The sequence below is a fragment of the Lactuca virosa genome, chromosome 7 (genome assembly GCF_052849685.1).
Source record: "Lactuca virosa cultivar CGN04683 chromosome 7, Lactuca_virosa_CGN04683_v6, whole genome shotgun sequence".
NCBI lineage: Eukaryota > Viridiplantae > Streptophyta > Magnoliopsida > Asterales > Asteraceae > Lactuca > Lactuca virosa.
The window spans coordinates 210,531,226-210,554,710 of NC_136432.1; the positions used below are offsets into that span (position 1 = coordinate 210,531,226).

Below are 23,485 nucleotides of genomic sequence, written 5' to 3' on the forward strand. Positions count from 1 at the left end.
CCAAATGTACCCGGTAGAGACATCAACATCTTTGCCATTTCCCATAAATATCAATCTGGTTGCATTCATTTGTGCTTCACGTGTGAACCTCCTATGACATATAGATACAACTAAAAGTACCGGTTTTTTAAGTTGGGAAACGGGTTATTTAAGTATAACTGAAGGACCCTGGAAATGGTTTGGTCTAGGCTTTCACTGTTTTTGTGTTCAGAATGAGTCTGTTATAGTGTATACGGGTTGTTTGCTGTCTGTTGAACATTTTGTCTGTTTACGACCGTAAACTGGGTTTACGGCCGTAAACACGTTTACGACCGTAAATTGTGTTTACGGCCGTAAACACAGTTTACGACCGTAAACTCAGTTTACGGTCGCAAACCCAGTTTGCGGTTGTGTCTTGATCGTGTCTTGTATATATAGAGGAGGTGTTAGTCTTTTAGGGTGGTTGATGCCAAAGAAGTCCTATCGAGTTGTACCAGACGATTTTCTCAATATAATTGTGTGCAAGCTTGATTTCTTTTATCTTATTCTTATTTTGTGATTGATGGTTGTGCAACTACTGGTAAAGATCCTTATTTGGACCTTACAATTGGTATCAGAGAAGGAACCGGTGTTAAATCTTCTTTCAATCGATTTTTGGGCTATTTCAACCGATATTTTTGAAGTTCGGACCTACTGTTAGTGTTTACGAAGTGAAGGGAATCGTTTCTACTGAAAAATCGTATTCATAAAGGTTTTCTGGGAGTTTGCTGTCAACCGTAAACTCTATTTACGGTTTTTGAATCTTCATAAACCGTAAACCAAGCTTCATAAACCGTAAACACATAAACCGTAAACTGTTGAACCATAAACTGTTCAAACCGTAAACTGTTCAAACCGTAAACTGTTCAAACCGTAAACTGTTCAACCGTAAACACAGTTTACGGTCGTAAGCTCAGAACCGTAAACTCAGAACCGTAAACTCCGTTTACGGTCAAAATCATCTGGACCGTAAACTCGGTTTACGGTCGTAAACCCTTTCAATTGTAAACTTAAATTTTGAGCTTAATTTGCTTAATTTCAAATGGATTCTCAAGGTCAAAATCATTTCCATGAACTTGATGCTGTTATGGGCACCACCACACGAATCCCAAGATTAATGTCTGCGGATGGTTTTCCCGAATGGAAGTATAGAATTGAAAAGTACATCAAAATGAAGGACTTTAAGGTATGGAGAAGCATACTTAGAGGCCCTATTAGAATCACTACGACAGTTGCAGGTCAAGTGATTGACAAGGCGGTTGAAAACTACACTGATGAGGAGTTTGAGAAAATAGAAGAGCAAGAAAGAGCTTTAGCCACTTTAACTATGGCATTATCTCCTGATATTGCTCAAGGTTTTCGTGAGTACACTTCAGCTAAAGATCTATGGGAAGCCTTAATTGAAGTTTATGAGGGCAATGAGGATATGAAAGAGAGTCGCCAGGACATGTTGAGACAAAAGTTCAACATGTTCAACTACATTCTAGGAGAGACCCTTGAGGCTCAATTACAGAGGTTCACAACTCTCACAACGGATATGAACATATCTGGGATTTACTTGACCAAGTCAGAAATCAACAAAAAACTTCTCAATGCTCTTCCCAGATCATGGGATATGAATGTTGCTGTGATCAAGAAGACTAAGGATCTAAACCGCCTCACTCTTGCTGAAACCATGGCAATCATCAAATCTTGTGATATCGATGACAAACAGAGAGAGACCAATCACATGAGCTCATATTCTACTGCAAATCTTGGGATCTCATCCAACAATGCTCTTTCCTCGATCATGTCCTCTTCAGGTCAAGGATTTACTGCTAAACCACCTCAAATTCAGACCCTCGATGCTGTATCACCTAATCTTCATCCTCATAATCAATCATTTATCTCCCCACAAGTTGTTCCTTCCCCAAATGTACCTACTGTAGCCACTTCCTCAAATCCTAAGGATACTGATGAAAATCTGGCTCTAGCTACTGGGCTTGTTAACTGCTATAATGCTTTTGTGGCTGGAGAACTTCCACCTCAGCTGTCATTTGCTGACCTGGACCAGATTCATCCTGAAGACGTAGAACAGATGGACATTACGTGGCAGATTGCTATGGCTGTTTTCAGGGCCAAGCAGTTTGCTAAGAAGACTGGGAAGAGCAATTGGGGCATGAATGCTGACAAGAAGGTGGGATTCAACAAGAGCACGCTGAGATGCTTCAACTGCCACGAGCCGGGTCACTTTGCTCGTGAATGTCCTAAACCAGATCGCAGGGTCAACAACAACAGAACGATGGTTGCAGTGGGAAACAACCGTGCAGGTGCTGCAGCTAATGGTGAGACCGCAATGGTCGCTCAGTCTTTTGACTGGGAGGATCAGATTCAGGCTTTGAACATTTCAGGGCCAGAAAATGCTCACCTTGCTCAGATTAATGATGCAACATTAAAGACTGATGAAGCTGATCCCGAGGCAGAAATGATGGAGCTGCAGTTTGCTTTCATGGCGTCTACTTCTTCTGAGTCCAAGATAAGCGAGGTAACCCTACCATCTTGTTCTTATGCATGTAAAGAATATGTTAAAGTTCTTCGTGATGAAATCCAATTATTACGTAGAGAAGTAGAGGACCTTAGATATGAGGGCTACCAACTTAGGAAAGGACAAAAGCCTCTTAAAGCTCAATTAGAAGCTAAGATAAACGATTTTAGAAGAATCCAGGCAGAGTACAGTGAGAAATGTGAACTGTACAATTATGTTAAAAGACAAAATGATGAGCTAACTGCCGAGCTTGATACATTGAAGGAAAGGTTTAATTCTGCAAACTTTGCTTTTAAAAAATTTGATGGATCAAGTGAGGCAGTTGCCACCATGATTGATCATTGCATGGATTTTAAACGAAATCAGTCTAAGGGTTTAGGATATGATAGCGTGCCTCCTCCATATAATCATACCTATCGGTATCAACCCTTGTCTAAAGATGAGATTGCCAATGAATCTTTTATGGTTTATGGCAATCCATCTGGCTTCGTTTCAGGAGGATTTATAAATGTTGAAAGTACTGACGCTTCTTCTTCCTCTGCAGATCATCCTTTAGATCAGGCAAAGCATGGAGTTGGTGTTTCTGTTTCTGCTCCTATTTCTAATGTTTCTATTCCTATTTGTGATTCTGATGTTAAGACTGATAGTATTTTGTGTGACGTTCCTATTTCTGATTCTGTTGAATTCAGTTTCTTTGATATGTTTGATGAACTTTTTGGTAATTCTGATGATGGTCATTCTCATGAAAATTCATCAATTCCTCATGTCATACATTCTGAGGCACCCTCACTTGTATCACAATCTGTCTCTCATGTATGCTCCTCTGAGAAAAGTAAGAGTGTCCTTCAAGAAAATAAATCTGATAAATGTAACACAAGTTCAAACAATAAACAGATTTGTTTTAATTGTGGCATTGGTGGTCACATAGCTAGGAATTGCCATAACAGGATCTTTGTAAACTATCTGTCACCAAAAGGAGAGAACGAATCTCGAGGAAGATCTTTAATTAAAAAATCTTCAAGAAATTGTTCTCAAATTGATGATTGGAAAGATGACCGAACCAGAAAAAGAACTGTTTTTCAAAAGAATAAAAAGGTTTTTATCAACAAATCTCAAGAGAGTTTGCCAAAAACGAACAAGGCTCTGCCAAGATCGTTTTCGTCAAAAGGCAATTCTAGATCTTCAACCACTTCTGGTCGAACATCCAGAAGCTTTGTGCAAACTTCTAAGAAATCTATTTCAAAACCACAGGAGAATGTTGTAAAACCTAAACTTCAATGGCAGCCTAAATCACTTTCTAATCCATCTTTGCCACCCTCTGAAGTAATTAGGAATGAGGATCCTCGTTTGAAATCTTTAAATATTAATTCAGAGAAAGTAAAAAGGAAACCCAGGACTGTAATGACCTGGGTTCCTAAATCTAAATGATTCCGCTCATTTTGCAGGGACAGTTGCGGAGGAATGTCGTTCGTCCCTGGTACGTCGACAGTGGCTGCTCCCGGCATATGACTGGAGACATATCCCAATTGAGCGAAATTCAATCCTTTAACGGGGGGTATGTTTCCTTTGCGGGAGGAGATGGAGGAAAGATCACACAAAGAGGAACTGTTACAAATGGAGTGTTAAGCTTTGAGAATGTCAACTTCGCTCCCGAGTTAAAGCACAGCTTGTTGAGTGTTTCCCAAATTTGTGACAAAGGCTACTCCACCCACTTAACTGACAAGGAATGTATGATCTTAAAGCCAGGCATTGTCATCCCGGAAGAATGGATCCTCGTCAAATCTAAGCGGGATGGGAATGCTTACATTATTGACATGAACACAAATCTCCCTGAACAAGTCACTTGCCTATTCTCAAAAGTCGCCGAACAAAATGCAATGTTGTGGCACCGAAGGCTAGGTCATGCTAACGCGAAAAACTTGAATCGTCTTGCCAAGAATGAGATGGTTCGAGGCCTACCCATCAGAGACTTTATTACATTTGAAAAGTGTGTTTCCTGTGCTCAAGGCAAACACCATCGGAAACCACACTTGCCCAAACATGTCAACTCAATAAGTCAAGTGCTCCAATTGTTACACATGGACTTATTTGGTCCGGTCAACGTTCTGAGCATCAACAGAAGCTCATACTGCCTCGTTGTGATCGATGATTTCTCTCGGTTTACGTGGGTTTTCTTCTTATCCAAAAAAGCAGAGGTTGCTGACCTGATAAAGAAGTTCGTAGTGATGATTGAGAACCAGACCAACAATCAAGTGAAAGCGCTTCGTACCGATAATGGAACTGAGTTCAAAAATTCGGTTCTTGACCATTTTTACGCGGAAAAAGGGATAGTGCGTCAATATAGTTCAGCTCACACACCTCAACAGAACGGTGTTGCTGAAAGGAGAAATAGAACATTGAAAGACGCCGCAAGGACGATGCTTTGTGATTCCAAGCTTCCTGTTTTCTTCTGGGCCGAGGCGATTAATACTGCTTGCTACGTGCAGAATCGTGTTCTAATCAACAAAGCACAGATGAAGACACCATATGAAATTCTCTATGGACACAAGCCCTCTGTCAGCCATTTCCGTGTATTTGGCTGTCCTTGCACCCTTCTTCATTTGGAATCCAACCCTAAATTCCACGCCAAAGCCGATGATTGTTACTTTGTAGGGTATGCTGCGCGCACTGCGTATAGGGTGTACAACAAGAAGACTAAGCAGATAGTCGAATCCTATGACGTACGCTGGCTGGAGGAGAATGAAACAGACGCTCGAGTGGGTCCTGACTGGTTATTTGATTACACATCGCTTTTCAAATCTTTAAATGTGTCTTCAAATAGCTCAAGTGGATCCTCTTCTAGTTCGAAGATCGTGTATGAAGACGAAGACGAAGAAGTTGTCTACAAACCTCCAACGGTTGAGGGGGAGTCCTTTGCTCCATCTGGGGAGGAGTCCTCTGTTCCACCGGAAGGGGGGCCATCTGATCAACCTAATAGTCCAAAGTCTAAAGTTCAAGATGGAACTCCTAATACTGATGCTACACCTCTTACACCTGTTGAAAGAGAGTTCATGTCCAGAGATGCTTCCGCTGTCAATCCAACGTTTATGGAACTTCTCTTTCCCGAAGAAATCGCAAATGAGTTTGTAGCAGATTCATCTAATGTGAATCAATCAGTAAATGATGGAAGTTTCAATATTCACACTCTTCCTGTTTCTATCAATGATATCAGCCAAGACATTCCCTCACGTATTCAACGCGATCATCCGATCGATAACATCATTGGCCAGTTGGGAGATGGAGTTAAAACCAGAAGTCAAAGTGGAGATGTTAATGCATGTCTTTACTCTTGCTTTATATCTCAAATAGAGCCGAAGAATGTTGACATGGCTTTGAATGATCCCAGCTGGGTGGATGCAATGCATGAAGAACTGAATCAGTTTGAAAAGCTCGGGGTTTGGAAGTTGGTTGACTTACCGAAGGGCAAAAGGGCTCTTGACACACGTTGGGTCTATCGAAATAAGCAAGATGATTCGGGTGTAATCGTGCGAAATAAAGCAAGGCTGGTGGTTCGCGGGTTTCGACAAATTGAGGGTCTTGACTACACTGAGGTATTTGCTCCCGTAGCTCGGTTGGAGGCTATTCGCATCTTTCTTGCATATGCTTCCTACATGAATTTCACGGTCTACCAAATGGATGTCAAGACTGCCTTCTTGTATGGCAAGGTGAAGGAAGAAATTTATGTTGATCAACCCCCTGGGTTTGTTGACTCAAAGTTCCCTAATCGTGTCTACAAGTTGGACAAAGCATTGTATGGGTTACATCAAGCTCCTCGAGCTTGGTATGCGACTCTAACAAAGCATTTGCTCGAGCATGGATATTCTCGCGGCACCATTGATCAAACCTTGTTTATCAAGCATGTGGGTAATGCTCAGATACTAGTTCAAATCTATGTTGACGACATTATCTTCGGGTCAACCTGTCCCCAGCTTTGCAAGGAATTTGAAGGTGTGATGAAGAAAAGGTTTGAGATGAGTTCTCTTGGGGAAATGACCATGTTTCAGGGGCTTCAGGTCAAACAATCTTCTACCGGAATCCTAATTCACGAAGCGAAGTATGTGGATGATATGCTGGAGAAGTTCGGGTTCCAAGACGCGAAAACTGCTCTTACACCCATGGCGGAGAGACCTTTACTGACTCCTGATCTTGAAGGCGAATCCGTAGATCAGACGTATTATCGATCAATGATCGGATCGCTTATGTATCTGACTGCCAGTCGCCCAGACATAATGTTTGCGGTCTGTCAATGCGCACGCTACCAGGCCAATCCTAAACTCTCTCATCTAATTGCTGTTAAACGAATTTTTCGGTATCTCAAAGGTTGCCCAAAACTGGGACTTTGGTATCCGAAAAATCCCGAATTTGACCTTTATGCTTTTGCAGACAGCAACTATGGCGGGTGTGAGCTAGATAGAAAATCGACTTCAGGAGGATGCCAGTTTCTTGGAGATAGACTGGTCTCATGGCAGTGCAAAAAGCAACATACGGTCTCAACCTCAACAGCAGAAGCGGAATATGTAGCTGCGTGTGCTTGTTGTTCTCAAGTCATATGGATCCAACATCAGCTGTTGGACTCCGGTTTGAATTATCTAGAAACCCCCATCTTTTGTGATAATGAGGTTGCTATTCAAATTGCTAAAAATCCTGTCCAACATTCCAAAACCAAGCACATTGACATCAAAATTCATTTTATTAGAGATTGCTATGAGCGTTCGCTCATTAGGCTAGAACATGTTCACACTGATAATAATGTTGCGGACTTGTTCACAAAGCCTTTTCACAAAGCTCGATTCGATGTGCTTGTGGGATTTTTAAAAATGATTCGTTTTGAGGATTGATTTTTAGGTTTTTCTTAGTTTAAATTTGAGCATTTCAGTCATTTCATTCTCTTCCATGCACAAATTTAGGGGGAGAAATAAACCAACAAAAGTCTAAAAACATTTAAAAACATTAAAAATCCAAAAACATTAGAAAATCAGAAAATTAAAAAAAAAATTGTCTCTTATAATTCTGCTTGTTGATATATGTACTGGGAAGTGATATTATCAAGTGATAACAGGCAAATCTGAGTCTGCGTAACGTACCCAAAATTAAAGGGTCTTTACTCTGGGCTGATGCGTCGGTAGGCACGAAAGATCTTAAATGGACTTGACTAGGCAAAGTTGAACTTAAGAAATTCTTAGTCTTGACAAATCTTGACCTAGTTAGATCCGTTTAGCCTGACAGTACGACGCTCGGATAGGTTGAGCAGGGAGATATATATGGGAATCTACTCGTCACATTAAATGAACCCGTACTTGGAACCGTGGATTAACTTTTCCTCGATGTGCGGATTTTGTCCTTAATTCCGGTATTGATGGGGCGACTGGTAAATTCCGATGAGTTAGGTCTGTAGAAAATTGTTTTCTTTCTTATCTTATCTGTCAGTCATATGTTGCCTCCTTTACGTGATTGGAAGAGATCCGACCTGGACTGCAACATATGCAAATCTATTTCTCTGCAAATTATATCTATGAAATTCCTCCTATCTGTTAGCCATATGTTGTCTCCTTTGCGTGACTCATAATCCGACCTGGTACACAGCATATGCAACCTTCTACTTCTCAATCCCTCTAAAATTATAATTAACAATAATCTGAATCTATCTTCTCTCTTAATGATTGTCTGCTCACCCGATGTAAGGAGTACTCTGGAAGTTCTTGATTACTGGGGCATATCAGGAAACGGGAAACATGTTCCAGTACAATTAAAATTGAACACTCAAAGATTGTCTATAGATCTCGCTGCTCAATTTAGGTGGACATCAATATCCCTGGTCGTCGTCAGCTGAATGGTCCTTAAGATGTAATATCTAGGAACTTAGGATCAGATATAGTATCTAGGAACTTAGGGTCACCTTGCCTTATAACAAATAGTATGTCCTAAATCTGTCATAATTTTTCGTGTTTAAGTGGACAACAATACCGGCGATCAACCAGATAAAGATGTGAAGATGAAAGGTACCAACAAACAGATTAAGGATGTCTAACAACTTTGATCCCAGTGTCAAAAGATTTTGTTAGTAGTGTTGAAGTAAATTTTGTCTTTTCAAAATTTAATTTTCCTTTTAATTTTATTTTATTTTTATTTTATTTTATTTTTATTTTTATTTTAATTTTATAATTGTCAAAAATTTACTTTTTAGCTTTTAAATTTTAGAAATTAGTTTATTTTATTTTAGTTTAATTTTATTTTTATTTTTATTTTTACTTTTATTTTAATTTTAAAATCCTCAAATGTTTTATTTTTAGAAATTTTATCGGGATAAAAGACTGTGTTTTTAACTGAGTGGGAGACTGGTAAAAGTTTAAGGAGTATAAAAGGGAAGGGCTTACTACCGTAAACCCTTTCCACTCCCTCTTCTCCCCTTTACAGCCGCAATCTCTTACTCTCTCTCTACACTCTCTCTCATCGAATTTTTCTGTGAAGTTTTGAGAAATCGACCCTGTTCACATCGAAGGTATGATGAATCCGACCAAGGATCTGTTTTCTATTCTCCATTCCGACCATAAACGAAGGAGTAATCGAAGTTTGAAGTTTCGTCGGCGTTACTGTTCATCGGGAGTTTACGGTTTCAGATCATTCAAGAACCGTAAACCCAAAGTGGTCTTACCGCCGTAAACTCAGGTTTTGGTCTTGCGACCGTAAACCCAAGTTTTGGTCTTACGACCGTAAACTCAGGTTTTGGTCTTACGACCGTAAACTCAGGTTTTGGTCTTGCGACCGTAAACCCAAGTTTTGGTCTTACGACCGTAAACTCAGTTTACGGTCAGTTGACCAACTTTGACCGTAAACCCTTGGTTGACTTTCTTTGACCGTAAACTCTTCAGTTTGACTATTTTGACCGTAAACTCAAAATTTTTGTTGTCAAATTAAGAAAACTTAATGTTTTGAATTATTATATTCTATGTTTTCTTACTTGGCTTGTTTAGTGCAGAAAAAAATGGCAAATCTAAAGTTCGCGGATATGCACAATTTGGCGATTGTATTGGATGATCCTCCTGTTGCCCATGCGGAGTTCAAGTCAATGATATACAAGCTAAGGGAGTGCTGCCTATCCTATACCATCACAGTAAACCCTGTCATTCATCAGAACATCATCCGGGAATTTTGGGAGACAGCAAAAATGGAGAAAGTCAACGGAGAGATAACAATTGATGCTGTTGTCAAGGGTTGCAAGATCACGATCACAGAGCAATACATAAGAGATACCTTGCTGATCAACGATGAATTCACTTTCCCCACTGAGATTGGAATAGATGATGTGCAAGGAGTTCTTGAGAGAATGGGATACGAGGGTGTCTACCCTCCCACAGTGAAGAAGCTCCTGCCTCCGTACTGGCGATTCTTGGCACACGTGTTCGTGAGCTGCATTTCAGGAAGGAGATCAGGAGCCGATGAGATCTCCCTCAGGAACACCGGGGCAATTGTCTCCTTGGCTGCTGGCATAAAGTTTAATTTCTCAAAGTTCATCCTTGATGAGTTCTTGGTGAACATTAACGCCATTACCCGGGGGACCAGAGACGCATTCCTACTTTATCCAAGATTTATCCAAGTATTCATTGACGATCAATTTCCAGAAATGGTGAAGGATGGTGACAAGTTGGATATTAAATCTTTGGGCCCTCACACAGTTGGTCTCATCAAGCAGAATAGAAAGGGAAAGGTCATTTTTGAAGGAAAATATCCTCTGGTGAAATTTGGTAAATTTGCTGAGATTGACGAGTCCTCTGAGTCACATGGAACGTCAGAGAAAATGTCATCTGAGCCAACTTCCTCCGAGAGGGTTGTTTCAGAAAATGTCATCACTGTCTCAGATCATGAAGAAGAAGAAGATCCAGCTGTTAATGCTGATGTTGCTTCAGAACATGAAATGACATCTGTTCGGGTTCAAGATGAATCTCACAGGGGGTCGGGGTCAGAAACTGACTTGTATGAAGACCTGGATCTCACAGGTTTTGTCAATGATGAAATTCCTATTAATTTTGGGAGTAACGAGGATTTCTTGACAGAGGAAAACCTCAATGAGCTACTCGACACTGTCGATGAAGTTGTTAAACCAGCAACTGAGACAAGGGAAGAAGAAGATGTTCTTGAAGTTACACCTCCTTCAACCAAAACATCGGCGGAAATAGCAATTCCTATGGTAGTGACGTCAGGGATTCCTCCCCTTGATGTTATCTTACCTACATCTGCGCCGATAGAAAGTGATCCTCCAGTCACCCTATCTACACCCCCTTCTAGCAAAAGACGAAGACGTGACCCAAGATTGGTAACTCAAAGTGCTTCAGCTCCACCAACAACAACCCCAGTCATAGTCTCAAACGTGCCAAATAGTGAAGGTCCCAGTACCGTTTATGAAGCCGGTGGCTCGTCCTTCCAAACGGACCTCTCTCCTCCGAGGCCAGAGCACAACGCTACCTCTGTCAAGTTAGCAACGCTCTTGGCCAGAGAACCATTTTCAACATCACCCTTGCGTGGCAAAGGAATTCATATAGGGGGTGATAACACAGGAGAAGAAGGTCTTTCACTAGTTGGTCTTCAGAAGCAGATCGATACTCTGAATCAGAAAAATGTAGAGTTGGATCAGAGGAATATTGAGCTTGACATTAAAGTCACAAGCCTTCAAGCTGAAAACACACAGCTCAGTATTCAAATGGCAGAACTTAATGAAGAAAATGCTGCTAAGACCAAACAAATTACAGATCTCCAGACTCATTTTGGCCTTCTAACAGCCAGTTACTATGATTTGAAGAAGAAGCTGGAAGATAAGTTTGGGGGCGAATTCAAGTCATCTGTTGAAGAGCCACAGATTTATCTTCCTAATCAAGATGCTCCCATTGCCCCTTCAACTATCAGAACCACCACCGTCGTAGACCGCTTTGAAAAGGAACCAGAGCAAGCTCCTCGTGGAAAGACCTTAAAACGCAAGAAGTCGACCCAGGAATCTGAAAAGGGTCAACTTCTATTTAAACGAAGTGCAGATCATAAGGCGCCCTGGGATAAACAACAGGTTACTGTTACGGATCTGGGCGAAAATCGCTTCAGAGACATTTATGGTGACAGGTCTGGAATCATCTCATGGGGATTCCATGACACGATGAACATGTTCATGGTAAGGAGAAAGAGCGGCAAAAATGAACTATACAAAGATGCTCACGACTTTGACTCTTTTACCAAGGTTGATCTTATTGAGCTGTCTAAGGCTCCTTTCTCCAATCCTTCAAATAATCCCAGGGCGAACCAGTTTAAATCGTTTTTGGAAGATCAAGTTGCTAAAGGATTTCCTTCGATGAAGACCGCTCAGTCAATCGTCAAGATTCATCCCAATGTGCTTGATCCCAAAACTGATCAGCCTCTTAAACAAGTGATGTGGCCAGCCACTGCTCAAGTGAAACAAGTCCCTGTTCTTCAAAACTACTCTGATGGTTCTCTTGCATCCATGCTGTATTGGGTATATGATGAATTAACAGATGCCGCTGTCATCAAGCTTAAAGATGATTGCATCCGTCTTTACGAGAAAAGGGACTTGCTTCAATTTCACCAATGGGACATTCATCATCTTGCTACTCAGCAGATTATGGTGGCTGAACCAATATTCGAGCCCGCGGCGAAAGAATACACGGCAATGGTGGCTGAGATCATTGAGAAGAAAATGTGGAATGGTGCAATGGGAAAGTCGGATGTTCTGGTGGTCGACAAGGATTGAGTCTAGGCTAGATCCAAACCAAGGGGGAGATTGAAGGACCCTGGAAATGGTTTGGTCTAGGCTTTCACTGTTTTTGTGTTCAAAATGAGTCTGTTATAGTGTATACGGGTTGTTTGCTGTCTGTTGAACATTTTGTCTGTTTACGACCGTAAACTGGGTTTACGGCCGTAAACACGTTTACGACCGTAAACTGTGTTTACGGCCGTAAACACAGTTTACGACCGTAAACTCAGTTTACGGTCGCAAACCCAGTTTGCGGTTGTGTCTTGATCGTGTCTTGTATATATAGAGGAGGTGTTAGTCTTTTAGGGTGGTTGATGCCAAAGAAGTCCTATCGAGTTGTACCAGACGATTTTCTCAATATAATCGTGTGCAAGCTTGATTTCTTTTATCTTATTCTTATTTTGTGATTGATGGTTGTGCAACTACTGGTAAAGATCCTTATTTGGACCTTACAATAACATAGACCCCGGTTCTTTCAGTTACACCGGGTCGTATAGCTTTTCCCTTTATAAGTCCTAGTTTTTTCATAATGTATCCCAGTTTTCCAAGAAACTGGGTCCAATTTGGTGAGTCCTATAACGTGTTTTGTAGTAGTGTGTGTATGTGTGTGTGTATATATATATATATATATATATATATATATACACACACACACCATCACCTTAAAATGTCATTTTTGGAAGTACATACATGTAACAATTCCAAGCAGTAGCTTCAACGATTCATGGAGTAGTTAAATTACATACAAGAGTATGAATTTGAACAATAATTGGCACCCCCAACACAAGGTTAAGAAAAATTTACGAATGAAATAAATCATGTTGTACACCAACCCAAAAAGTAGGACGCCAAATGCCACATGTAGCAAAAAAATCGCACGAAGACAAAAGTCGAAAATCCTACGGTCCAAAGAAACAAACAAGGAAAGAAGGAGAATTCAATGAAAATTTAGAAACACCATGGAAACTGGTAGAAAGCCCAACCAAAGGATCTTTACTATGAGTAAAAGATATGTTGCAAGTAATCGGCGATTTAAGGTGGAAGGTAAACATTAAAAGAGACGAAAGACAAAGGAAAGCTAGTAAACAAACAGAATAACAAAACAACTAATGATGACTCAGTCAAAATCAACTAGAATAAAGACCTTTAATGACACACAAACCATGACACGTACTGGTTTTATGATACGTAAAAGTGTGTGTCCTAAAAATAATGACATCTCTCCCAAAATTTGAAGGATTTAGGACACATATTTTTGTGTGTCCTGAATTAGTGTCATAGCATAAAAAAATAAAAACAAGGAGAGCGCCTATCATAAAACGCGTGTCGTGTAAGCATGTCATTTTATATTTTTTTTTAAGAACACGCATCCATTCCTATGATCATCACAAAATCGCGACCAACAACCAAGATTTTTTCTTCACAATTCACTACGCACGATCGAGGACGAGCATTTCACTCTTGATTTCCCTAAATCTTTCTCCGTTTCCGCTTCAAACTTGTAAGAATCGATGGAAAGATTGCTTAATGTGCTTGTATATATATAGAATGTGATTGCAAAGAGTCAAATAAATGGTCTATGACACTAATATCATTATAAACTTAGATGTTTCTTAAGATAATAAACTAACAAGGACAAGCAAAGAGCCTTTTGATAGGGAATAAGATTACTCGATGTCAAGTGTTTGAGTTCATGCATTATATTGGGGAAAATGACTCTTTAGGGTAACTAACTGTTGCGTTTGTTTTCATTTGGTCCATTTCCTTTTTTTGTACTCAATATACTATCGAACTTGTTGTTTGTGTTCACCATAACCCTTTTGACCGGCTTTTGACCTGTGATAGCCGGTCAAAGGGTTATGGTGAACACAAACAACAAGTTCGATGGTATATTTAGTACATAAAAAAAGGAAAGTGACCAAATGAGAACAAATGCAATAGTTGGTTACCCTCCTGATTCATTTTCCCTTTACTCATTTACAACAAATCTCACGTCATCTCCTGCTGATATTAATGACTTTATGAGATTCATTCTTGCTTCTCTTCAAAACATAACTCACGAAATAACATTATTCATACATGTACAACTTTGTCATGCACTTGAATACTTATTAGGGGAATCTTGACTAAGCAGGTGCATTTAATGACTACATTTACTTTTCCAATCAAATGATTTATCGTATCATGTATTCTAGACAAGTCTACAAACGAGTGGAATCACAAGTGCTGTGATTTTTTAGTTTACTTAGCTTTAAGATCGAATTCATAGGATAAGATACAACATCAATATGTACAATATCATGCAGCTTTTGCAGACACATCACCATAATTTACCTTGTGGCAAACGTTTATGCTGATAAATATACCTCTCATACACAGTCATATCTTTTTGCAGAAAGGTGTTGACAGCTAACCACAGTAAGAATATCATAGACCTTGTTTTAACGAAGTTACCCCTTCAAAACGCTTTTCATATACGTTATGGCCAAAGAAGGTTGCAGTCTTTGATAATTTTGCAACTTTAATTTCATTTAACTTTTCGGGGAAAATGACTCAAAAGGGTAACCAACTGTTGAGTTTGTTCTCATTTGGTCCATTTCCTTTTTTTATACTCAATATACCATCGAACTTGTTGTTTGTGTTCACCATAACCCTTTGCCCGGCTATCACAGGTCAAAAGCCGGTCAAAAGGGTTATGGTGAACACAAACAACAAGTTCGATGGTATATTGAGTACAAAAAAAATGAAAGGGACCAAATGAAAACAAACGCAACAGTTAGTTACCCTAAAGAGTCATTTTCCCCATTATATTGTATTTACATACTGTCATGAAAAAATTATCTTAAATTTGAAGTATGTTAGACAATTTTATATTTTATAAAATTTGAAATTCGATTTTATCTCTATGTAAAATCTCTATATCTCACTAGACTTTATGTTTTACGTCTTTCTTTTTTAAATGTCATGTACCTAAGTTGGCAATGAATAAATTTGTAATTTATCATATATTTAAAAGATTATTAAAACTAAATTTCATCTTAATTTTTTAAACTAATTCATTTAAAATCCAAAACCAATAAATTACATAATATCTATAAATTCTAAAACATTTCAAAACAATCTGCAAACCAAATGTTTACTTCTTTTTTACTTAAAAACATAAAGAAAATAATTTCGTTACTTTTATTTGTCTTTTTCCAAGATGGATATTCTGAGTGACACGTGGATCTCTCAATAACTGTATCCCGGTCTCCCTCTTCCACGGCGGATGAAACCAAACGGCTACAGCAACGTCGCCACAAGAAATCCCACAAACTCTCGTTTTCATGATCCCAAAATTTTGGATTTCGAGTTCGATGAGATCATGCCCCCCAATCGAATCATTTTCGCTTCAACCTCATTACAATTCAGATTCATCACAATCTACTATTTGTTTCATAACGATTAACGAACCATGTTCTCAATCGAGCATTAGGGTTTAATACCAACCAACATTATGGAAACATTACAGGATCTGATCGAAGAAGCAAAGCTTCGTACTGTATGGTGGGCTATTTGTATTTTCGCTGTTACGTACTTTTTAACCCGTAAGTTTCTTCAGTTTTTTTTTTTAGATCATGTAAATTTTTTCCTGTTTTGTTGATTTTATTTCAAATTAGGATGTGTTATTGTATGAATTTGTGATAATTCAGCGTTAGCGAACGTATTGCGTCAATTGTTAATTTCTAAAACTGCATCTGAACGCTGATTAATTAATGGTTTAATTGTTACAGACACCAGTAAATCGATGTGGATGAATGTTCCTATAGCAATTCTTCTGGTATCAGGCGTTCACATTTTAATAACCGAAGTGGATTTCCATTGGAAGATCAGGAAATCACGGCGACATTCATATCTAGCACACTTGGAGAAAAAACAATTGTCTGTGAATGATTCTCGTCTCAACACCTTGCCTCCTCCACCTAAATGGAAACGGAAGATTGATTCTCCAGTAGTTGAGGCTGCCATGGAAGATTTTACTAACAAGATTTTACAAGAATTTGTTGTTGATCTCTGGTATTCAGATATAACACCTGACAAGGAAGCTCCACAGCTCATACATGCTATTATCATGGATATTCTTGCTGAAATTTCCATGAGAGTCAAAGACATAAACCTTGTTGACATGCTAACAAGGTTTGTACATCTAGAATCCTTTCTCAGTATCCAATTAACTTGAAACTTGAATCAATTGGGATATATTTATATTGTGATTGTTTCAGGGATGTAGTTGACCTAGTAGGGGATCACCTAGAGCTTTTCAGGAAAAACCAAGCTTCTATTGGGAGGGAGGTTATGGTGACACTATCTTCTGAAGAAAGAGATGAAAGGTTAAAACACCATCTCATGGCTTCAAAGGAGCTTCATCCAGCTTTGATATCTCCCGAGAGTGAGTACAAGGTGTGAGATGAGAGTTCTGATGTAAGATTATCACCATCTTCATTGATCTTTTATGAATCCTTTCTGATTTATGATTCTTATCTTGTAGTTTCTTAAGCGGATTATGGGAGCACTTTTGGCTGCTGTTCTTAGACCACGAGAAGCTCAATGCCCTTTAGTTCGATGCATTACACGAGAGCTTTTAACCTGCTTAGTAATGGAACCTGTAATGAGATTCGCAAGCCCTGGGTGAGTTTTCAAGAATCATACTCTTTCTAATTTCTATTTCTCCACATTTTCAACTTGTAATTTAAATTTTTCAACAGGCGTATCAATGAGTTGATTGAGGGTATTTTTCTTGCTACCAATAAGGGAGAGAAAGAAACAGCTGATGATCAATCTAATGTAACTGTTCAACCCCAGAATCAACCTTCTGTTAATGAAAAAGGTCCAGAGTCAAACAGTGGGTCTTCTTCTAGTCAAAAGTTAGAGAAAACACCATCTACTTCTAACATCCAAAAGGAATCTTCTACAACTGTAAACCCATCTGCTACCATGGCTAGTGGGCCCATCCAAGATGACTCAATGCCTACACGGACTTCTGATTGGGCCCGTGTTCTTGAAGCAGCAACCCAAAGAAGGACAGAAGTTCTTCAACCAGAGAATCTTGAAAACATGTGGACTAAAGGAAGAAACTATATGAAGAAATCTCAAAAGAATTCTGCTTCTGGTATCATAAAAGGTGGAATCAATGAGAATTCTAATCTTGATACAGGATTTGATCAACAAAGAGACCAAAATCTTGATGTTGGACAAAACAAGACAACACCAACTCGGTTATCTTTAGTTGATGACAATATAAATTTTGATTTTGGAAGTGATGGGAAGTTGAAGAGATTAAATAGTGCATCTGAGTCAAACATTCAAACTTTGAGTGAAACTGCATCTCCAATTCAAGTTGGAGGAACTGGAACTATTATCCCAGAGTTCTATAGTGTGAATCCTGGAAGAGATAATGATGTACAAAGTGTTGATAATATTGCTTCTGATAATAAAGTGATAAGAACTGAAGGGTATGTTCCAAAGCTTAGGTGTCGGGTAAGATTATTCTCCTTTATTCTTATTTTATATTTTTATAAAACCCTTTATTTTATAACAAAATTCATTTGATTCTACAGGTTTTAGGAGCATTCTTTGAGAATATTGACTCAAAATCCTTTGCAGTGTATTCAATTGCAGTGACAGATGCTGATAACAAAACTTGGTTTGTGAAAAGAAGGTGTTATTACTAATCTCTTTAACTACCATTTAAATTTCCTACTTATTGTATCAAATATTTGTATTTAGTATTTTTTCCATTTTATCAACAGATACAGGAATTTTGAAAGATTACACAGACATCTTAAGGACATTCCCAATTACACATTACATTTGCCTCCTAAAAGAATATTCTCATCTAGCACAGAAGATGCATTTGTTCACCAACGATGTATACAGCTTGATAAATATCTCAAAGTATGAATTTATATCGAAAAAAATCATTATATTCTGACCAATTTTGATGTTTAACAACTTATACTTTATATATTTTGGGTTAATCTCAAAAAAGACCTTATATTTTGTGTTTTTTCCGGATTAAACCTCAATTTTATTTTTTGCCTGAAAAAGACCTTGTATTTTTTCGTTTTTTCCGAGTTGGCCCTTTTAGTCATTTTTCGCCAAAAAAAATTGTAAAATTTGAGGGTTTTTCGAGAAAAATCAAAAAAGTTGAGGGTTTATTTGGAAGTATTTAGAAGGTTGAGGTTTTTTTTCGGAAAAAAATACAAAGTTGAGGGCTTTTTCGGAAAAAAATGCAAGGTCTTTTTCGGGCAAAAAATAAATTTGAGGTTTAATCCAGAAAAAACATAAAATATAAGGTTTTTTTGAGACTAACTCTTATATTTTTCCAATCAAACCATAAAAGTTACAAACATTTTTCCAATTTAACCATTTTGACATGTTATATCAAATTGGTTAATTTGGAAAATCACCTGTGAAAAAGGTTCATTTTGAAAAAATCTGAAACTTTTATGCTTTGATTGAAAAAAAAATAATAATAAAGTATTAGTTATAAATCATGATATGTCAATTTTATATATGAAAAAAAAATTGTTGTTTTGAAGGAACTTTTGTCTATTGCTAATATCGCTGAGCAACATGAAGTATGGGACTTCTTGAGCATGTCTTCAAAAGTCTCTCTCTCTCTCTCTCTCTCTCTATATATATATATATATATATATATATATATATATATATATATATTCAAAATTAGTATTTTTAAAGTATATTATTAACACACCACAGAGTTACTCTTTTGGAAGGTCATCCTCTGCAGTGAGAGCCTTAGCAGGTATGTTTAATTTTTATCTATATTTCATACACTTCATTCAGTCCAAAAAACAAACAAGAAGCACTACTTTCAAATTATTTTTTAGGGTTAATCTCATAAAAAACCTTATATTTTGTGTTTTTTTCCGGATTAAACCTCATCTTTATTTTTTTCATGAAAAAGACCTTATATTTTTTTCATTTTTTCCGAAAAAAAAAACCCCTCAACTTTGTCTTTTTTTCCGAAAAAAACCTTTAACCTTCTAAATGTTTCCAAATAAATCCTCAAATTTTTTAGTTTTTCCTAAAAAAAACCTCACATTTTACAACTTTTTTTAGAGTTAATCTCAAAAAAGACCCTATATTTTGTGTTTTTCCGGATTAAACCTCAACTTTATTTTTTGCCTGAAAAAGACCTTGTATTTTTCATTTTTTCCGATCTGACCCTTTTAGTCATTTTTTCCAAAAAAATTGTAATATGCGAGGGTTTTTTCGAGAAAAACTAAAAAAGTTGAGGGTTTATTTGGAAGCATTTAAAAGGTTGAGGGTTTTTTTCGGAAAAAAAAAAAGACAAAGTTGAAGGTTTTTTCAAAAAAAATGAAAAAATACAAGGTCTTTTTCAGGAAAAGAAATAAAGTTCGAGGTTTAATCCGGAAAAAACACAAAATATAAGATCTTTTATGAGATTAACCCTATTTTTTATTACATCATAATACTTTTTGTTTTTTTACACACCCTTTTGATTCTATTACAAAAAAGTAGTAACAAATTTGATAATTTATAGTGTTTATATAAAGAAAATTTTCAAAATCATCAATATACTACATGTGGACAATGACATGGCATAAAAACTTGTTTACTTCCGCCATGTCATCATAATTCAAACCAATAGGTCAATTTTTCAAATTATTTGATTATTATTATTATTATTTATTTGGTCAACAACAGTCAACGTGGATGATGCTGTGGATGACATTGTACGCCAATTCAAAGGTGGAAGAATGCGAAAATCCGTGGGCCCGGGTGGGTCCCCTTCTGAATTTTCTTCTTCTTCTTTTTCAAGTGCAAACAGAAACATGACATGGAACACAAATGAAGCAAATGATTCACCATTAAAGCAACCTATTTTTGATATGGGAAACAATAACAATAACATTGTTTCTGATTATGAAGAAGGTGAAAAAGATAATAAGACAATTATTAACAATGAGGAAATGGAATCAATGGGACAAGTTTACGGGGGCTATTTGGACAATGAGGTCAATTTTAAATCAGGACTTTCACCCAAAATTGTTAATAAAAATGATGAACAGAATAAAATTTTGGTTTTGGAAAAGAAAAATAGTTCAGAGGTCAGATCTGAAGTGTTGACCATGGCTGCAAATTTTCCTTCAAGTTCTAAAGAAGATCCACTTGGTATGCCAGCAGAGGTAAATTAAATATATATTCTAAATTTTTATATTCGGATTATGATTTATTGATTTATCTCTATATTATAGATAAATCTTAGCTTTAATTAGTAAGTACAAAAGTGTAGGGAGCAAACTTGCAAATATACACAAGTCCTGTGGCCAAAGTGTAGGGACAAAACATGGCAATATATTGCCGGGGGGAGGGGGTAATTTTCAAATTTTCTATTAGGTAGGGACTATTTTTGTAATATTATTAAACGTAGTCTGCAAATTTTATAAACATATGGACTGTTTCTGTAAAAAAAATATTCACACAGTGACCTTTACTGTAAACTAAAGGCACAGTTTTTGTAATTTATTTTCTATACAGGGACCAAATCTGCTAACGTATGAAAGTCTTAAACACATGGACCATTTCTGTAAAAACAATCTGCACAGGGATGTTTTCTGTAAATTACAGGGACTGATTTTGTAATTTATTTTGTACATAAGGACCAAAACTGCTAAAATACTAAATTATTGTAAAATCTGTATGTGAAGCAATTATTTTGTTTTTGACTTTTATATTATTTTTTTACAGTGGTCCCCACCTAATGTAAGTGTTCCTTTGCTAAATTTGGTAGACAAGATATTTCAACTCAACCGAAGAGGCTGGTTGAGGTTAGTTATTTTCGTCTTATTTTTTTAGCAAAAAAAAAAAATGTTTTGTTGATTTAATATCTTCGACAAGAACCAATGAATTAGAAATGACCATTTTTTACCTTTACACTAGTGTAAGGGTAAAACGGTAATTTAGTTACAAAATCTTAAAAAATCATATTTGTTTATACAGACGACAGGTTTTTTGGATGTCAAAGCAAATTTTGCAACTAATGATGGAAGATGCTATCGATGATTGGCTGTTGAGACAAATTCAATTGCTTAGGAGAGATGACATTGTTGCTCAAGGCATCCGTTGGATCCAAGATGTAAGTTTTTAATAACTTTAATGATTCATATATATTTAACTAGGTGTGAGACCCGTATATTATACGGGTTAATTTAAAAAAAAATTAAACATTAAAATGTAAGAAGTAAATGTTTTTTAATGTAAAACTTTAAAATAAGAAAAGAAGAAACCTATTCATTGCAATTTAATTTCATATATATTATATTTAATACTTTACATATATAAATATATGACTTTAATTTTAAAAATTGAAACAAACCAGAAATTGACAAGTGGATGATATTTATTTCAAATATACCACAAAATGACAAGTGTCAAACGCATGAGAGATTGACAAGTGGCAAAAAAAACATTTATTTATTAGAGAGGATTAATAAAATTACAATTTGTAATTAAAAAAAAAACTAAAATCTTAAATATGTTAAAGATTCTGTGGCCCGAAGGCACGTTTTTTCTAAAAGTAAAGTCAAGTCAATTGGATTCTTCTCAAACAAATGAAGGAGCTGCCCGAGCACCATCGGGCAGCAAGGCTAATAAACAAGGGTCATTTGAGGAGCAACTTGAGGCTGCCCGAAGAGCTAGCGATATCAAAAAGATGATATTTAGTGAGTATTTATTTATTTTTTTCATTTTCTTTTCATTTGTTAAGAAAAGACAAAATTGCAAAAATGGTCCTGTGGTTTGTTATTTTCTATGACTAAGGTCCACACGTTTGAAAAATTGCAGATATGGTCCTTTTCAGCTAGTTTTATCATGAATTTGGTCCCTGGAAAACTTGAAATGTTTAATTTACCCTTTTAATTTCTTTTTCCCTTTATTTTTATTTTTTTATTAACAAAAATGGTAAAAACAATTAAAAATAAAGGGAAAAATAAACTAAAAGGGTTAAAATAGACATTTCAAGTTTTCCAAGGACCAAATTCACGATAAAACTAGTTGAAAAGGAACATATTTGTAATTTTTCAAACGTTTGGACCTTAGTCACAGGAAATGACAAACCATAGGGACCATTTTTGCAATTTTGTCAAAAAAAAAATTATATTTTGAGCAATCAAATTATAAAAGCTTCTTACATTTTTCCAAATTAACCAATTTGACATGTTATATCCGGTCAAATTGGTTAATTTGAAAGAAAATAAAAATGTATAAAACTTTTATGGTTTAAAAGGAAAATAAAAAATACAAGTGGTTAAACTTAAAATTTAAACCACAAAATTTCCCAAAATATAATGGCTTTTCTATTATTTGGTTTTATATTTATTAGCAAATATAATAATATTTTTTAGAGGGTGCGCCTACTACATTGGTGAGCTTGATTGGACGTAAGCAATACAAGCGTTGTGCTAAAGATGTGTATTATTTTCTCCAGGTAATTAATTAAATAAACACTATTCTTTTTCATTATTAAATATTAAAAAAAAAAAAAAAACGAAGAGTGTAAAGAATTTTTTTTATTATTATTAAAAATGCAGTCTGCCGTATGTTTGAAGCAACTTGCGTATGGTTTACTTGAACTTGTACTCATAACGGTTTTTCCAGAGCTTCAAGAGATTATATCAAATGTTCATGAGAAGCAAAAAGGTCAAGGAGTGTAGTAGGTTTTAATGCAAAGTTTTGATAATGTTTATTGTTTAGAAATTTACATTTAATTGTACAAAAAAAAAAAAAAAAGTGTAGTTAGAATTTGTATAGACGTTTCACAATTCAATTCACACGCATTCACCTCCTTTCATATAATCTTACATCAAACTATTAAGATCTCCATGTTTAGGCTCTATGACTCCTTGAGACCTTTATGTTCAATCTAATGTAGCATCATTTGGCGCCATTTGTGAGAGACGATATTATATATCCTCATCATCTTCTCCAAAGTTCTTAATAAGTATGTGTCATCTTGTGATATGGGATTCGGATTAGAGGTTAAAATAAGACGTTAAAGTGTGACATTTTGAAAGAAATTAACAGTATTGATAGGAGGATGGATTATGGGAATGCGTTGGAGCTTG

The 23,485-nt window shown here is 36.7% G+C and overlaps 1 protein-coding gene across 3 annotated transcripts; it reads left to right on the forward strand.

Annotated features, from left to right (window-relative positions):
* Positions 1 to 15,610: 15,610 nt before the first annotated feature.
* LOC145125963 (uncharacterized) lies at positions 15,611 to 23,243 on the forward strand. 3 transcript variants are annotated; one of them, XM_079061375.1, is made up of 16 exons: positions 15,611 to 15,919; positions 16,106 to 16,508; positions 16,595 to 16,772; positions 16,861 to 17,000; positions 17,078 to 17,849; positions 17,930 to 18,030; positions 18,122 to 18,266; positions 18,914 to 18,982; positions 19,095 to 19,140; positions 20,067 to 20,141; positions 20,292 to 20,548; positions 21,111 to 21,190; positions 21,363 to 21,498; positions 21,907 to 22,084; positions 22,766 to 22,848; positions 22,952 to 23,243. In XM_079061375.1, exons 1-16 carry the CDS (start codon positions 15,829 to 15,831, stop codon positions 23,072 to 23,074), a joined length of 2,877 nt encoding a protein of 958 aa, XP_078917501.1. In that variant the 5' UTR covers positions 15,611 to 15,828; the 3' UTR covers positions 23,075 to 23,243. The 3 variants fall into 3 exon arrangements, with proteins under 3 accessions (XP_078917501.1, XP_078917499.1, XP_078917500.1); XM_079061373.1 differs by having other exon boundaries at positions 20,067 to 20,548; XM_079061374.1 differs by lacking the exon at positions 18,914 to 18,982 and having other exon boundaries at positions 20,067 to 20,548.
* Positions 23,244 to 23,485: the final 242 nt, after the last annotated feature.

Excerpts from the sequence above, each read along its gene's own strand:
- LOC145125963 (XM_079061373.1), top strand. The coding sequence starts at position 15,829 with ATGGAAACATTACAGGATCTGATCGAAGAAGCAAAGCTTCGTACTGTA. Across the intron at positions 17,850-17,929 it reads TTCCAAAGCTTAGGTGTCGG|GTTTTAGGAGCATTCTTTGA; the intron begins GTAAGATTATTC and ends TTGATTCTACAG. Across the intron at positions 18,983-19,094 it reads TCTTGAGCATGTCTTCAAAA|AGTTACTCTTTTGGAAGGTC; the intron begins GTCTCTCTCTCT and ends AACACACCACAG.